At 41.5% G+C, this 18,340-nt stretch overlaps 1 protein-coding gene across 3 annotated transcripts in view; it reads left to right on the top strand.

The window, feature by feature from the left end:
- ANKRD28 (ankyrin repeat domain 28) overlaps positions 1 to 18,340 on the top strand; it is a 191,447-nt gene that overhangs the window by 149,013 nt on the left and 24,094 nt on the right. For all 3 annotated transcript variants that reach the window (XM_075586884.1, XM_075586882.1, XM_075586885.1), the window contains exons 12-20: positions 1,975 to 2,038; positions 2,764 to 2,832; positions 3,786 to 3,926; positions 6,103 to 6,214; positions 6,805 to 6,831; positions 7,808 to 7,882; positions 9,513 to 9,714; positions 12,596 to 12,683; positions 13,698 to 13,815. In XM_075586884.1, the coding sequence (XP_075442999.1) occupies positions 1,975 to 2,038; positions 2,764 to 2,832; positions 3,786 to 3,926; positions 6,103 to 6,214; positions 6,805 to 6,831; positions 7,808 to 7,882; positions 9,513 to 9,714; positions 12,596 to 12,683; positions 13,698 to 13,815 (896 nt within the window). The remainder of the gene's footprint in view (positions 1 to 1,974; positions 2,039 to 2,763; positions 2,833 to 3,785; positions 3,927 to 6,102; positions 6,215 to 6,804; positions 6,832 to 7,807; positions 7,883 to 9,512; positions 9,715 to 12,595; positions 12,684 to 13,697; positions 13,816 to 18,340) is intronic.

Here is an 18,340-nt window from a genome sequence, read left to right as displayed (position 1 = left end):
CTCACTCTTACTCCCTCTTTTTCTCATTCACCCTCTCTCTCCTCTCTCTCCCTCCCTCCGTGAATTACCCCACTTTAACTCATTCTCACCCCCTCACACAATATATACCAAAAAAAAAAACCCTAATGCAAAAAACTTCCCACCCCAAAATACATATAAAAAAATCCCCACTCCCAAATATATACAACCTCCCTCACACCCCAAAATATATACAACCCCCCCCCCAGATACATCTAACAAAAAACAATGCCTCTAAATTTTTTTTAAAAAATGCGTCTAGAAAAAGACCCCAATGCATCTAGAAAATACTGCAATACATCTAACCCCCCAATACATAAACACATCACCCTTTCTCCCCCTGCACCTCGCATCGCCCCCACCCTTGCATCCCCTCCACCCTTGCATCCCCACACCCTTGCATCTTGCATCCCCCCACCCTTCCATCTTGCATCCCCCCACCCTTCCATCTTGCATCCCCCCACCCTTGTATGTCGCATCCCCCCACCCTTGTATGTCGCATCTCCCCACCCTTGTATCTCGCATACTCCCACCCTTGCATCTTGCATCCCCACACCCTTGCATCTTGCATCCCCCCACCCTTGCATCTTGCATCCCCCCACCCTTGTATGTCGCATCCCCCCACCCTTGTATCTCGCATACCCCCACCCTTGTATCGCGCATAACCCCACCCTTGCCTCTAGGGTTGCCAGGTGGCTTGTCCAAAAATACTGGACACAATGGTAAAAGATGCAACCTCCACGCACCACGAATACATATAAAAATTGCCCCCATGCCCGCGAATACATATAAAAAATACCCCCACGGAGGGGGGCAGTGGATACAGAGGGGGGCAGTGGATGCGGGAGGGACGGCGGCTGTTCAGAGCAGTTGCCGCCATGCCCGGCACTCCCCAGCTGCAGGCCCTGTCTGTCCCACAATGAGGTGTCTGAGGCTGACGCGCCCCCAGGCCTCTCTCTCACGCCGGTGCGCACCGGAAGCCCAGCTGACTTCCAGCGCTACCGTCTGAGGATCCGGCGTGCGTCAGACACCTCGGTGTGGGACAGACAGGGAGAGAGAAGCCTGCATGAGAGAGCTGGGCATGGCGGCAACTGCCTGTCATTTTATACCGGACACATGGGCAAAATACCAGGCTGTCCGGTTCAAAACCAGACACATGGCAACCCTACTTCACATCCCCCCCCCACCCTTGCATCTCACATCTCCCCCACCCCCCCTTGTATCTCACATTCCTCCCCCCTGCATCTCAGATTACCTGTTCCCCTGCACATCGCACACCGGGGTGGGGCCTATACGGGAGGCCTCAGCAATAGTGGAGCGAGGCACTTGTTGCGGGTGGTGGAGGAGGGGGGGGGGGCGGCGAAATGTATAGCCTGGCAGCCGAACACGGAGCTGGCAGCACCGGGGCCCGGCCACAGGTCAGGCCGAACTGTCAGCGACGGCCGGGTCTCCCGGCCAGGGAGTGTGTGTCCCTTCCCCGCTACCTGCTCCAATCACTGCCTCTGCCTCATGTCCCCAAAGGAGTGGAATAAACTCAGCAGCACGCCCCAACTGTCACCCGTCGCCACAATGCGCAAACACGCCCCCTGGCACCTGCAACACGTTCCTAGTGGCTCCTGCCTGACGGCGCCCTGCCCCTCCCACGCTCCTATTGGATGAGGCCTCAGCCACACAAATGTCCGCCCACCTCAGTTCCTGCTTACCCTGCGCACGCAGGCCGCTCTTCTCTGCTCTATTCTTCCTACGCTACGCAGATAGGGCAAGGAGAATACGGGTGAGTGATGGCTCGCCTGCGGCTAAAATGCCCTGGGTGAGTGCATTTGTCGAGCTCTGCTTACTGTATATGATTATGGGATCACATCAACCAGGAGTAATTAGTTATATGGGTATCATAACGGCATGTGTTCTAGTAGGTATATACTAGAATGGAATTTGACAATAGGTTATTTTATGCAGGTTTTGACATAGATACCCCGGATGACTTTGGCAGGACCTGTCTTCATGCAGCTGCAGCTGGAGGGTAGGTTACGACTATACTTTTTTTTTCTCACACCTCTCTGCTATATTTTGCTTCGTTTTCTATCATGTAACCCCAGTTATTTAACATGTTAAAGCAGGAATTCCCAGGACCTGTATTTTGTGAGTTTTACTTTGCAGATCCTTTGAGTACAAAATGGATGCACGTTACATGGCATTTTTATGTCAAAGCACATACAGTATGTAATCCTTCTTTGAAATTGGCTAAATGTCCAGTACACGAGAGATGGCTTTTAAAACTAGTTTGGTATACAACACCATATCTTTATAGAAAATGTGATATACTGTACAGATGTAGCCAGACTTACTGTCCCTTGCACTGCGGACCAACACGCCAAAATCCACGGCCCCCCCAAAACAGTTTTGCGGCCCGGGAGGATTGAAGCAGGACCCCTGCAGCATTAATCCCACCGGGCCAACCAGCCTGTGTGATCTGCGCAAAGGAGTCCCAGAGAGCTTCTTGGGGAGACAGAGCGAGACTGTTTCTCTCTGGGTTTGTCTTCCGAGCTGAAATGAATGGGGTTCAGCTCTGGAGACCCCCTGCTTCCAACCTATGTAATAAAAAGAAATGCAGATTTTGGATTGCAGCTGGTCTATACTGCCCCTTCATCTGTATGCACAGCAATATCGAAAAGTTTTTAAGCATTACTCATTGTATAATCACTTTACTACACAGATTGTGGTGTTCACTGTCTCTTTCCTTCACAGGAACCTGGAGTGCCTGAACCTGTTATTAAACACAGGTGCAGACTTCAACAAAAAAGACAAGTTTGGAAGGTAAAATACAATCATTTTGTTTTTGTTAATCCAACATATTTGAATTGACTTTCTTTGCGAGACCATTTAAAAATAGTGTGTATTAAATGACATCTCAGAGTTAAACAGTGCTAAGCCTTAGGCTTGTTATATACTGTGTGGCCGTGTGTGTGTGTGTGTGTGTGTGTGTGTGTGTGTGTGTGTGTGTGTGTGTGTGTGTGTGTGTGTGTGTGTGTGTGTGTGTGTGTGTGTGTGTGTGTGTGTAAATAAGTTTTGAAATAAATGAATACTTTAATAATTTTTTAATAACATTGTACATACACACACATACACACACATACACACACATATACATACATTTCAGCAGCGGTAACGGCGCAAAATCTTTATTTTCTCCATCTCCCCCCCCCCCCCCCCCCCCCCCCGTCGGCCGGTTCCACGCTCCCTGCCCTGCGCGCGCGTAGCACAATTATAGAATGGCTGACTAACCTCAGCCAACTAAAACTACTGCGCGTGCGCACGCCGTATAGACCGGCCTTAGGCACATTAAGTCTCATTCAGGTGAATAGGACTTGCAGAGCTTGAAGACTTTGGAACATTTGTACCTTTTGTATGTTTGGACTATAATGTAATCTACTTAACTAATTCTGTTGACGTACTATTAAATTATATATTGATCAGAATGTGTTGACTAACTATTGATCTATTTGATCTTTTTCATGTTATGTTAATTTGAGGTTTAAAAACCCAAGAGGGCCCTTTTTCATTGTTTTTAAATGAATCATTACATTTTAGAAGGGACCTAGCTCATTTGTGTTGTCCCTGTGTAGTATTTATTTTTATCACATAAAAACCGTCATATCATTTTCTCTAGGTCTATTATTATTAATTAGCCGACAATATTGAGGGTATTTTGTTGGTTATGTTCCCCTACTGACTTTTTTTTTTTCACTTTATTTTTCCTTGCAATGAAGAACTCCGCTACACTATGCTGCTGCCAATTGTAACTATCAGTGCCTGTTTGCACTTGTGGGATCTGGAGCTAGTGTAAATGACCTTGATGAGAGGGGTTGTTCACCACTGCACTATGCAGCTGCTTCAGATACAGATGGCAAGTAAGTTCTGTGCATGTCATACTTCTGTGTAATTAACGTCGATATTAAATAATCTAGGCTTTTTTTATTTTTAATAATGAACTGTTTCCCAAATGTAATTGCCAAGTGCCTTGAAACTTTAAGGTTTGCCACAGACTATGCTTAGTGATCTTTAGTCATTAGAATGCAAGTTCTGGCCCAGTTTGCAGCCTAGAGCTGATTGTCACACAATTTTGTCGAGCTTCACCAAGGCCCCCCATTGACTTGACAGCACATTTTATTTCTTCATTTGTTGATGTCTTCATAAGTGATTACCACATCTTCTTAACAAGGAAGTCCACATAGGCCAAAAAACATTACACTTTGCTTCCTTAATTTGTACGTTTGCGCCCATTGGAGAAAAAAAAGAATGCATCCCTTTTCAGGTATTATTAAAATCATGCTTGTCTCCGACTGTCATTAACATGTATCTGTATGGCTAATAACGGCATCATAACGTTGCAAACAAAAAGCAAAATAAAGAAGCAGTTTACCTGTAGATTCCAGTATCGATAGACCGTCTTATCAGCAAATGGGGGGGGGGGGGAATGCCAGGCCCCAGGACGTAGTGACTATGTCCTGGGGCACTAAAAGGGTTAAGCTATTTTTTGGGGGAGGGGGGTTTAGGCTTATGCCCTTTTTCACCATTTGTCCCAATCACCTACATGTAACCATGCCACAGTCATTCGTTCACTTTCGCCCAGGGAGGGATTCACCACTTTAAAGAAGTCTGTGTGACTTATATGCAATTTTGTGATATGACGCAAGTGCTGTACATAGCAGTTGTGCATGAATTGAAGCTTTGCTAATATGCTAATACAACTATACTAATACAACAATGCCAAGTACAACTTCTTATTTTAGCAAATGTTCATAATCCCCACGTCATGAATTATGTGACAAGTCAAGGCAATACTGGACCGTTTACTCTAGTGTTTATGTAAAACTCCTTCACTAATTTGTTAAAAAGGACTTTTATTTCTAAATTGCTTATATAATTATTCCGTTGTGTGTGCATGTAGGGGCATGTGCGTTCTATGCACAAAGTTCAAAGTTATCCATACAGAAAACTTAATGCGTGCTGGATATTGAGATTTCATACAGTATATCTGAACTAGAAGAACAATTGTGTGTGTTCAATAATCAGAATATAAAGAAAGATATATTGGAGGACCCGCAAGAGATTCAAAAACGTGTACATGATAAACACCAGTACTTGTTGGTCCAAACGAGGCAGATATCATACTGACTGTTTTGTTTCTGTTAAACCTTTTTATTGGAAAATATGATGTATTGTTGAAAATTGAGCTGTTCTGCCACCTAGTGTGCACATTTCAAACTACATGTGGTCCTGTTCCCTTGTGAAGCTTTAGGCTACGGTGCCTGTTGGCGCGTGCACCAGTTTCAGCCGCGACTTCTGCTTGCGTGTCAGGAGAAGAGCAGGAGATCGTGGCAGGGGTGCGGCCATGACATCACGCGACTGGTTCGCCCTCATTACTGGTTCGCGCTGAACCACCGCCATGAAGTGGCAAGCGCTCGGCCGCCACACCAAAAGGCAAAAATCTTGTCTTTTGGCGAAGGCCATCGCGCTTTGTGCAGGCGCGCGGCAGTGACTGGGGCCGGCCCCATAGAGGGCCGTATCTTCTTTGCACCGCGCATGCCATAGCGCGCGCAACCGCGAGCAGTGGGAACGAGGCCTTAGGTTTAGCATACACATCTTGAGAAGATAAAAAATGAATAGCATTGGCACATTTTATACAAGATGTTTTAGAACCACGTCTTTAAGTGTGTGGACTGATCTAGATTGTTTTTTGGTGGTCATGTGACACCAGCAACTGACTACCCTTTATGTATGTGTATGAGCAATGTAAAATACAGCGTAATGCTAATACAATGGGGGGACCACTAGACCTATTAATTTTGGAAGAAAGCCTTCCTGAAAAGCTTAGCGATCATAGGGAAAAAAATTGCCCCCTGAGCTCTGTACTGCTTCATGGACAATAGGCAAGAAGTTATTTGCAAAAAGTGAGTTTTCAGTTAAAACTAAAATATGAGACTTTGATGTCACTTGAATTCTGTCATTTTGTAATATTTTTTGTTGTTGACATGTCAGATTGAGTCAAGAAATTATATATATTTTTTTTTTATTGTAACACAGGTGTCTGGAATATTTACTCAGAAATGATGCAAACCCAGGTATCCGAGACAAACAAGGTTATAATGCAGTTCATTATGCAGCTGCCTACGGCCATCGCTTATGTCTTGAACTGGTAAGGATCACCTAGAAAACGGTTTTGTTTAAAATGTAATGGAACAGGTTAGGCATTTGTGAACGAGTTTTGTTTATCTTCATATGGGTTGTGCAGTCACTTATTGGAAACCATTTTTAGCAAACTTTAAAACAGCCATGTACTTTTCCAAAACAATGTTAAGTCTTGTAAAGTTGCAATCTGTGTTTATTTTAATGATTTAATTTTTGGATTTTTTTTTTCTATTCATCTAATTTACTGGGGCTTTTTTGAGAAATAGAACATTAGTTTGATTGGTCTCTTTCCTACGTTAGTTGTTCCTGAGCCCATTAGCGTCAAGTAAGATGTTCACTTAATCTATATATCCATCAAAAGTGCTGTCATGAAGTAGACAAAGGGAAACTGCAGTAGAAGCGGTTCCTTGAAACAATCGTTATTGATCAGAACGAAACAGAAATACTTTGCCCAGGTTGTCATGCTTAGATGAATTTTTTTTGCAGTGTTTACTGTACTCTCTGCATTTCTGTAAAACATTTTGCTTTCAAAAAAATTCATATTTTTTTCTGCGGCTTTGTAAAATTTTCTACAATAACATTTTACCCTCGTTTCAGATTGCAAGAGAAACACCTCTAGATGTTGTAAGTGTTTAATTTATGTTTATGATTTGAAAGTTATAGCAAATGTGTGTGTATGTGTATATATATATATATATTTATTTATTTAGAACAGTGCTTTAATTACCACAGGTAGTACAGAGGGTCCTACAAGTTATACACCATATTCCTATGGCATCGTTCAACCATTCCTGTGAGAAACTGATAAGATGGTATTTTAATCTCTGAATTCCAAAACTAGAAAAATATATATAATGTGACCATACAAAATAAAAATTGGTGATAGGGGGACTTTATTTTGTCTGTGGTTCGTAACAAAATACTGTAAAGATTAAAAAGTAGCTGTTCAACAAAATGATAACTTGATAGCAATGTTTGTAACAACCAGAGTGATCTAAACAAAATAAAGGAGCAGTTTTATATTATACAGTACTGTAAGTTTAAATTATAAATACAAATAGTGGTTGGACTGTTATCACTAGATCAAAATTGAAAATCCAGCTTTTGTGGAATATGTACATTTTTTATGCTTGAACAGTGATTGTTGTTGCAACAGCACCACCACCATCTAGTTATAATTTGCAGAACAGATGGAATTGTGCTAATGTCCCCAACTTTGCTGATCTAATGCTTAGTTATGTGGAAGATACAAAAAACAAGTCCTGCTTACATTGACAAGCTAGCCTGAAAACCAATAGGAAAAACGTCCAACTACTGCTTGGACAAGCAGGGCCTGGGCACGGACTGTTTACAATAACATGGCCCTGTTTGTAACATCTGTATACCTGGCCTGCAATAAGGAGACATATTAACATAAACAAAAATATTTACATTGTAGGTGGCATAGATTGGGCCACCTACAATGTAAATATTTTTGTTTAAACATAAAGTCCATATTTCCTTCAAGTTTCAAATGGAAAATGTAAATACACACATTTACAGTAAATGTGTTTATTTCCAAGCCTTCATATAAAATTGTTTGTAATCGTTTTTGTTTTAGCTCATGGAAACTTCAGGTACTGACATGCTGAATGATGCAGACAGCCGTGCACCAATAAGTCCATTGCACTTAGCCGTAAGTGTTTGCTACTTTGGGGTAATTTGGGTATTTCTTTTGAATGTTTCATGATCTAGCCTTAATGATTTGGATTGTCAGATGCTTCCTGTCTTCCCCCAAAGATATGCAAATTTTGTTTATCAATGATACCTGAACTGAAAGGTCAGGTGGGTATGTTTGTGTGTTCATATATGTATGTCTAAATATATCTATCTATATATACATATATATATATATATATACATATATATATATATATATATGTTTGTCTGTTCATATATGCATGTCTAAAGATATATATGTAGATATATATGTGTATATATAGATAGATATATTTAGACATGCATATATGAACACACCAACATATATATATCTCTCTCTCTCTCTCTCTCTCTCTCTCTCTCTCTCTCTCTCTCTCTCAAAACAGCAGGCACACCTATTACAAACCTCATGTAGAGAAGCAAGTGCACACATCATAGGAATCATATCAATATATACTTCACCCAAACCTACGGATCAGAGTAAAAGGCAGCACATCGCGGGTAAGTGATCAAAATAAAGTGTATTGCACAAAAATTCCAACGTTTCAGTCCTTTTAATAAAACCCTGATCCTATTAAAGGACTGAAACGTTGTTTTTTTTGTGCAATACACATTATTCTGATCACTTACCTCTACTCCGATCGATGGGTTTGGGTGAAGTATATAATTTTAGATGAATTTAGCTGTACCGTATATAGAGTATGCACATGTATATGTATGTTATTTACCAGCTTCACTAAAGTAGCTGAATGAACAAGAATGCACATAAAAGAATATTTTGTTGATATGTCATTTTTAAAGCTGCAGTTCAAGCAACATCCCACAGCTTTGTTTTTTTTAAATAATTCAGTTCTGTACTATGAGAAAATATTTGTAGCATTAAAAAAAAAACATTTACAAAGTCACATCCCCTTCCTCTTCTGAAACAGGCTCTGGCACACCCGTGTGTTGGAGCCCTGTCCTCTCTCTAGCAGTGGACCAATTGTATCTAGTGACTGCCTGGTCTTTCACACACAACTTTGCCTCTTGGGTCCTCTTCTGCTGCACTGACAGCCAACCCAGTTGCAAGTGAACCCCCGAGCCGAATTTTCGCCGATCGATCGGCAATTTAGCTAATCACTTGTCAGTGTGTAGATTGTATTTATGCACACATTTTTTTTTTAACAGCATCTTGAACTGCTGCTTTAAGGCTCTAGTTAATTTGCAATGTTTATATTGACAGGCCGTTTAGTAGTGTCTTGTATAAGAGGCATATTCCACCACATTTCAAACTCCATAGAAAATGGAAAGAAAATGCCAGCATCAAGGCATGGACATTACGTCTCCAGGGTCATGTAATTGCTTGTGCAGGGATCCCCTGACCCCAACCTAGCCCCTAATATCTAATAATAACTAGCCTCCCTCTCCTGTACCGATCCGGACAGAAACTCCTTCACAGCTATGCTCTTGATTTCCATACGACATAAACAAAATATTACATGACTTACAGTGTATGTCATTGGAGCCGTCAAAGTGCCAGCCCTTGTGACATTCACTGTATACAATTTAGAGCATGGGGAATACAATTCTAATCGTTGTGTGCAAAAATACTGAATTTTTTCTTTTAGGCTTATCACGGCCACCACCAAGCTCTGGAAGTGCTGGTGCAATCTTTACTGGACCTTGATGTGAGGAACAGTAATGGGAGGACACCTCTGGACCTTGCTGCTTTCAAAGGACATGTTGAATGTGTAGATGTTCTGATTAATCAAGGTGCATCGATATTAGTAAAGGACTATGTGGTCAAAAGAACACCGATTCATTCTGCAGGTATGATTCATGTGGAGTTTGATTTGTGTAGGCAAATATGTGATGCAATAGTTTATTATGCTTTAAACCTGCTGCTGGAGTGGGAAAAATTTTGTATCATATTTTCCAGCTCCCTGGGTATTCCTTCCGTTAACTATTCTCCAGTCGCAAACAAGGCTTTCATTAATAGCCACTAGTGCTGCAGCTGTGTAGTAGTAGCGCCTTTCCGACAAAGTAAATAAATGTAAAATCCGTCTGGACTCTCTATGGTTGAGAAGAGTTTCAATTATCTTGCTACTTTGTTTGCGCAAAACATCCACCATCTGCCTCCCTGACATTATTGTGTCCGTAGCAGTGGTTTTCAACCTTTTTTGTTTAAGGAACCCAGAATTCGATTATGAAATTCTGGGGAGCCCCAACCCTTGTGCCACTCCCCCCCCCACCCCCGGCTCTCGTTTTCGCCCAGTCTCTCGTGTTTCTCCCCCCTTAGGCCTCGGCCATGTTTGCTGCTTGCTTGCGGAAGCGTGCTGATGCGCGCTCCCGCTCAGCACTGAGCCCCTACAGCCGCAATTAGAGCGGCTTTAGTAGGGAATCACCTGCGCTTGCGGAAGCGCAGGTCTTAGGGGAATTTAAAATTCCCCCGCTTGCCGGCGAGACAGGCTGGTCACGTGAGCGGTTCGCCCAATGAGGGCGAACCAGCTCCGTGACGTCACTGGCCCGCCCCCGGCCAGTGACGCGCCCGCCCCCGGCCCGCCCCCTGACGGCCTGCTGAGAGCGTGTGCGGTAAGCAACCGCAAGGCCAGGGAAAGCACCCGCTTTCCATGAGCCTCAGCGAGCAAGCAGGGAGCATGGACTCGGCCGTACGCTCCCTCTCCCCCTCTCTCTTCGATACAAACACACTCCCCCCTCATTTACACACACCCTTTCTCACACACACCCTCTCGCAACACTTACACACACACTCGATCCTCCCTCTCCCTCCTGTCAGCCTGACGTTGACGCGACTTCCGGCGCGAGCAGGGAGAGGAAGTATAGCAGTGACCGGGCGGCTGCTGAGCTCGGTAGCCTCTGGGTCACAGATATGTGGGTTGCCGCCGAGCCTAGGACAGCTGGGAGAGTTGTCCCAGCTCTCCCTACACCCCACCGGGGTGCTCGGTGAACCCCGGGGTTCCACTGAACCCTAGTTGAAAATCACCGGTCTACATTAATGATGTAGCTCTACAATCCCTTCAGTATGCAGTAAATTCTAATTTCTTGGTAAATGTGACCGCTGTGGAGAATTGGCTATGTACTGTTTGCTATTTTAACATAATACAGTTACAACAAAAGTAAACCATTTATCTTAGTCAATCAAAATCGGTGATTCAGAAAGAATTGCATTTTATTTGCTTTACTTTAGTTTTTAGTTATCTTTCCATATTTTTACGCACATTTGGTGGGAAACAAAAATGTTTTTTTTTTGTAACCCAGGGTTTCCGAAGTTCAGTCCTCAAGAGTAAGTCCGAATCCTAAGTAAGTTACATTGTGCACGCCGCACTTAAAAGCCTGTAAGGCAATGCACACGGCCATAGAGCGGGCGCACAACCGCAACAATTTTTCGCCAGACAAAGCCTTTTGATTTTGTCTCGCGACGACCGGATCACGTGCACGGTTCAGTCAATGAGGACGAACCGCTCATGTGACGTATGGGGCATGCCTCCAAACACTGAATTGGAGCTGCTCTTGGTTGTGTTTCCTCCTCCAGACCCCACAGGCCACGGATTGCCTGTACAGCAGGCGCGCATGACGTCAAGCGCTGTCACGTGCGCACCTACTATGTACAAGGCCTAAGCAACAGGCTAGGTTTTCAGGGCAACACATACCTATGATCTTTGCCTTATTGATCATTAAAACAAACCTATTTGGTTAAGTATATGTTAACTAAAAAATTGGGGTACAGTGAGCAGTGACTCGCAACAGTTCACAAACCCCTAGTACTTTGAGTCTCCAAGGGATTAGCCCCCAAAAATATGTAATGGTTGATCCCAGGCAGTAGAGTGGGTTCCTTGGCCTGTGGGTGGGGGGAGAGGGGAGAGAACCTGCACTTTAGCGTGGATATAGCTGTCAATTGCAGCAGAAGCTTCCAAAGTCACTCTCGAATACTTTCCATCCAAAGCAGCAAGGCATTGTGGGGCGTGACATTTGATGCTCCGCATTGATTGACAGCTATACCCCCCTGCTCTCTGCCCGCAGACATGCATGTGTTCCCCCCACGATCCCAAGATACTATATTGCCTGGGATCGGTCAGTTATGTTAGCAATTGTCTGAGTAGGCAATGAGATTTATTAATTAGATTTATTAATTAGGGTTTCGCAGAACAAATGTTTTCTAGCAAAGGGTACACAATGTAAAAATGTTTGGGAACCACTGCTCTCTAGAGCAGGCGTGTGCAAACTTCTGGTGCTGCGCACAGCTGCCTGCTCTCCCCCTGTGCTCGCGGCCCCCCTTGCCTTAGTGCCGGCGTGAAATGACACCGCGGGGTCATAAGGTGTCACCCAAAGCCTGTTGAATCACGTTAAGTGAGTTAGAGGCCTTGCATGGTCTCCTGGCATTACCGCCGCACCTCCCTTTCCCCCTTCCCCCCCCCCCCAAATCTCACGCCCCCCAGATTGCGCGTCCACGCTCTAGAGAACTGAACTTCAGGAGCCCTTCTGTAATGTCTCCACTTACAGGTTAAATATAAACTGGTTACTACTAGATGAAACACACACTTCCTTTAAAATAACCACTTCCATTGGGGAGGCTTCAAATGTATTTAGCAGTGATGCGATTGGTGGAGAAAAGCCAGCATTCTAGATTTAGTTTAGGTCTGTATTGTACTCTAGCATCTTTTCACTTTAGTTATTGTCTTTCATTTCATAGCTACCAATGGTCATTCAGAGTGTTTGAGGCTCCTCATCGGAAACGCTGATGTGCAAACAGCAGTGGATATACATGATGGGAATGGACAGTAAGAAAAATGTTTCATAACAAGCAGGGCTCTCCCCCAGGGAAAATAAAGACACTGGGATTAATGCTTTTCTACTGGAGTTCAATTTGTGTATATGTTTTTGCAACTTCATATGGTGGAGGTGGGCAACTAACCTAATTTTTATACGCAAGTCTTTTTATTAATGACCACTAAAATGATTTATGATTTATTATTTATTCTGTCATACTGGCTATGAACAAGCACCACCAGCAAATTATTAGTTCTTGTAATTATCTGTGTTGGTGCTTGTATTTGATCTTTTGGGGATTATAAGATTATATACATTCTGTTACATACCTGTATATGGATTATCTGTATCATTAAATTGCACAATACCCCTCTCCCCGCCAGCCATGAATTACTGCCATTTATTTGCCAGATGGTAGGGAACGGTACAAGACATTCCATGGTGAAGCACTTCCTATGTTTTTAATTTGCACTTTAATAGTAACATTATAATAGAGTAGCTAATCCTTTCTAGCAAACTCTGCCATTGTCCTTTTTTATCATAAGAAGCAAACAGTAGTGTGTCTCCACCTTTAGGAATTGCCATAGAAATATAAATAAACATAATGTAACTAGTATGGCCACTGCTAGTTGCCGAAAGTCCCTTGCATGCATTGTCCAGCTCAATTTGTGACTATATTATCTTTGTGTCTGTAGACCCTTGTTAAACGTAAACTAGCACAATTTTAATAGCTTGGTTGATGGAAGAGGGCGGGTACATTTTGAATTGTTTCCAATGGATTCCAGGCCATTCCAGGAGCAAAGAGATTAATATAGACTGATAATTATTTTTTGTTTGAGTTGTTGGCACATACTCGGAACAAATTGGCTTTACTTCCCCTCTGTCTGGATTGAGGATCTGCATTGCACTTCCGTACACTGTTTAAGTGCATAGCTGGATAATAGCCATAAGGGAATAGCTGTGCTGACTGATGCACTTTACAGTAAAACCTGTGTCTTTCCCTGCTTCTGCCTTGTATTGCTCAGGACTCCGCTGATGCTCTCTGTTCTTAACGGCCATACGGAATGTGTCTATTCACTGTTGAACAAAGGGGCCAATGTAGATGCCAAAGATAAATGGGGAAGGACAGCATTACACCGAGGGGTAAGTAAAATAATCTACATGTCCCCTGTTTGTCCACTGTTTCGCATGTTTTTGTGTGTTCTTTCTTATGTGCCTGTAACGTATATTTGTTTAATGTTAAGTTCTTACAGTACATGATAAAAGCAGCAACCAGAAGTGCTAATCTTTGTCTAATGTAGGTTCTTTGGGCTATAACTACTGTGTATAAGTTTTGTATTAAAGAGGCAATTCAAGCAGCTTAAAAAAAAATATATATATCATTTGATTACCTTTATTGAAAACTAATTACCTATGCTGCCGATCGATTGGTTTTCCCGTAATTGATCAGCAAAATCCTGTTGCCTGGGGCTCACTAAATGGCTGCCTTTCCGTTTCAAATCAATCCTTCAGTCTGTGTAGCTCAGCAGGTACAATGTATTCTTATATTACTAAGGTAACATTATCTATTGTTATAGTTTATGGCTCAAACTGCTGAGAATATTTGCAATAAATTATCACAAGTTTAAATCTCCTATATATGAAGAGAAGAGAGCAGCACTCCAAAGGAATAACAAAAAATGACCAAATGTATTGAAGACAATCGACGTTTTGGTCAGTCACAGATCTTAGACCATCTTGACAAACATCTAAGTAACTGACCAAAACGTTGATTGTTTTCAATAAATGTTGTCATTTTTCATTAGTCCTCTGGCGTGCTGCTCTCTTCATATATAGGAGGTTTATTCACACCGGTTGGCGTTAGGCATGCACCCGAGGCATTTTTATCAAGACAGTGTCCAGAGAGTGCACCTTATCTTTCCTCATCTAATAAATGATCACAAACCGGGAAGTGTTACAAAGATCTTGCACTGCTGGGGAGGTTGTGCTAAATAAAGGCTGCATCAAAGGATGTTCAGTATATTAAAACTCATTAAAAATTACATTGAGTTGAATTTTAAAATAAAAAAAGGTAGTAAGTGTTATCTAATACTACAGAACTGATTTATTTATAAAAAAAACACGTAGAATATTGCTTGGATTGCTCCTTTAAAGATATATTTTGAAATGTCCTAAAGGTGTCAATGCTGGGTCTTTTGCAATGTTCTCGTGCTGTATGGTAAATTAATGAACATTTGCTCTAACTTTTTTAGTCAATGTATTAAAGTTACAGTACACATATTAGGTACCTGTGAAGTATTTTTTAAACTCCGTGCCCTTAGTTCTTCTCTGAAAAACAAATTGTTCCATTAAAAGTTATACCAACCTACAACAAATCTATGTATTATATAAACTTTTTTCCCCCATATGAAGAAAATTGAAATATACCATTGTGTTGGCTATCTTTCTGTTCTTGGTAATTCTGCTATAATATATATATATTTTCATTTATGTAACCCCAACAGTGTTCCAGACATATTTATTTAGTCTGTTCCAGAAGATACAATTAGAGTACGGGAAAATAGAATACAATATTGGGATCTATATTAGGAGGAACAACTGCGCTCCAAAGAGCTTTTCCAGTTCATTGCGGGAGATGGGGTTGTACTAGGTGAATCACATTGATTTTAGGTCTGGGGGCTCCCTGCTTCCCAAGATCCTTACCTCTGTAGGTCATGCTGGCAGCAGCCTGACTGGGCGAGCAATATGGAGGTTTAAAGATCCCACGGGCCAATAGGAAGCCGCAACATCATCCATTGCGGCTTCTCGTGATGCGAGACCTCTATACATGCATGATATACTGATTCAACTCCTGAATCCCCCGGCTGTGCACCTAGGGTTTTTGTTGTTTTCCATTTAAATGTTTATCATTGTACAAAAAGCTACTTTGTATCAGTTTAAAAATGTATAATTCTCTGCCAATACCCTTAAAAGGAGGGGTTAGGTCATATTACATATGTGGATGCGTGTTTTGACTTAAAGCCGCAATACTACATAACCTCCCACCCCCCTTTTTTCTTTTATTTGTATATGTAAAGCACGTGACAATGTATAATTTTACATTCTTGCCTAAACTGGCAATCGTTTGGTGCTCCTGTTATAAATCTGTCAAAATCCTGGTTGTGAGCCTATCTAAATGGCCACCTTCTGACTGCTGTAGTCAGTGAAATGCTGCAGCTGATATGCAACATTATATTACTAAATGTAAAACATTATTATTGTTACAGCTTTCAGAGTAATAGACTTTCTGCTGTTCGGAACACAGCAACAGATCTGTTTGGGATACTTTGTTGCCAAAAGATAGCTCAAAATGGTGTGAGAGCCTGTTTCAAAAGAGGAAGTGGATATGACTTTCTAAATGGTCGCTAAGCAGCCAAAGGATGATTCAGTACATTTTTTAAAAATCATTAAAAATGGCAGACGTTAAAAAATAATAATAATAATCAGACCATAATCTAATACTACAGAACTAGTTTATATAAAATAAAAATAAAACCATATAGAATTTTTCATGTTTTGCTGCTTAAAGGGCAAATGCTCATGCAACTAGAAATGCTGCAAATTAAGCATTTCTTTATCAATTTAAATCATCTCTATATCTGCATTGTTAGAAGCTAATTACACTATATAATGTGAAACTGCTGCTTCTCTGCACTAGCAGCACTTCACAAGTTTTTTGAGGTATGTACATTTTTTCTGTTATAATACAATTGTCTTGAGATTTATTCAAGATCAGTTGTATGGAATTGCCTTAGGCTTGGTCCCCACTGGCTACTGCTGGGGGGACAAGAGCCGCCCCTCAATGGGGCCGGGCCCGCTGCCAGGGGCAGCCGCCGCACGGTGCGTTTTTTCAGGAGACTGGGAAATTGAGGCCACGCCCCCAGCGGTTAAGCCAATGAGGGCGAACCTGCCGGGTGACATGGCCGCACCCCCGTCACGCCCCTCCCCCCTGTCTTTTCCCCTGCAGCTCGCTGCAGACCTGGGAACTCGGCTACACGCGCCGCCAGCATCGCAGGAGCGCGTGTAGCGCAGGCACTGGGGCCGTAGCCTTAGTTTCTTAACCCAGAGTACATTTTCCTGTTCTATAACATACAAATTCAACTGAAACACTTTCATTATATTTCATTAAACATTATGTACACTGTTATAAATGTCTGTCATATTCAATTAGACTGCTTGATGTCTTCCTTATTGTCTAATTTGTGCTTTTCTCTGTGCTATTGCACAGTAAATTTGTTTACCCAGTAAAGATGAACTTTATTTTGTCAGGTGTCTTGTAAATGGCCTTGAGATACTGGATAGATTAGTTAAATAAGGAATGTCTTGTAGGTTTCAGGTACAAAGAAGCCCTATTTACAGCTATTCAGAACATCAATTTACTGACGGATGTTTGAATAGGATTTTATAGTAATTAATCAACAGTGATTATTAAGATTTTTTTTAGAATAAGAATTCATAAAAATAATTGCATTTATAGTGACGCGATAAAATACAGTTAGACAATATCGGCAATACAGCATGTTACAAGCAAACCATGTTTTTTGTTTTTTTTACCAGACTGTAGAAGATTATTATTTTTAAATTGGCCTCTAATTGTGTATATGAAATAACGATTTTCCATCTAAACATTTAGTGCATTTTAAGTTAGACGAGTAAAATAAATATCTGGTTGTAGTGAGAAGACAAGAAAAAAAATCCTTCCATAAAAGTAAATGCGTACCAGCCATATAAAAAACAGCATAAAATATAGCACAGTGCTACTGTTACAGTAAGAAATTATACTCTTGCATTTTACAAGTCTTCCGTGTGTGTGTGTATATAGCAAATAAAAAGATCAGTTGTGAGCACATTCACATGTCTCAGGCAGGTCTGCAACCCTGCCTTGTGCCATTATCACCCAGGATACAGTGCTCGCACTGCAGCAAGGGATTCTGGGAAATTACATGCAAATGAGCACACCGTGTCACTATATATATTTTTTAATATATATATATATATATATATATATATATATATATATATATAGTGGTTGTGGTTTTTTAATTGATCTGCACAGCCATAGCTTTTTTCATGTTTGCTTATTTTTAGATAAGGAGATGCTATTTGAAACCTTAATTTACGGACACGGTTGTTGCTAAAATGTTTCTTCAGTGACTTCAAGCAACAGTTTGCACAGAAAAAATAAAAACTCCAATATTTTTCTTTTGAAATATTGATGTAAAAGACAGTGCTTGCAGCTATCTTAAAGAAGAAAAAAAGAATATATATAGCGATGGTGGTCAGCAGTTAGTGATTAAAATATGATGTATTTTTTGAGGTCCTCCATTATCTGACCAGAAAACCCAAAATGAGTATTCTCAGTATATTAACTTTTAGATTAGGTTTCTGAATATGAGACCTCCAGCTTTCATCTGTTGTGCCTTTAAATAGCTAGTTGTATTTTGCTGCCGTGTAATTAAAAGCCATTGCAACTGACATGCCACACCCAGGTTTCACATCTTCCTAAACGTTATCATGACTGAATTCCCAAAGTTAAGTGTCTGTATTAGTATGTAAAGACTGTTTTCTATTCCGTCTCTGGTATCTATCATGTGTTTCTATTATGAGAATTGACTAGTTGCTTCTGTGT

Source organism: Ascaphus truei, chromosome 2 (genome assembly GCF_040206685.1).
Source record: "Ascaphus truei isolate aAscTru1 chromosome 2, aAscTru1.hap1, whole genome shotgun sequence".
Classification (NCBI taxonomy): Eukaryota; Metazoa; Chordata; class Amphibia; order Anura; family Ascaphidae; genus Ascaphus; species Ascaphus truei.
Note: the sequence above shows the minus strand (reverse complement) of the source record. Positions and strands in the feature narration are given on the sequence as shown.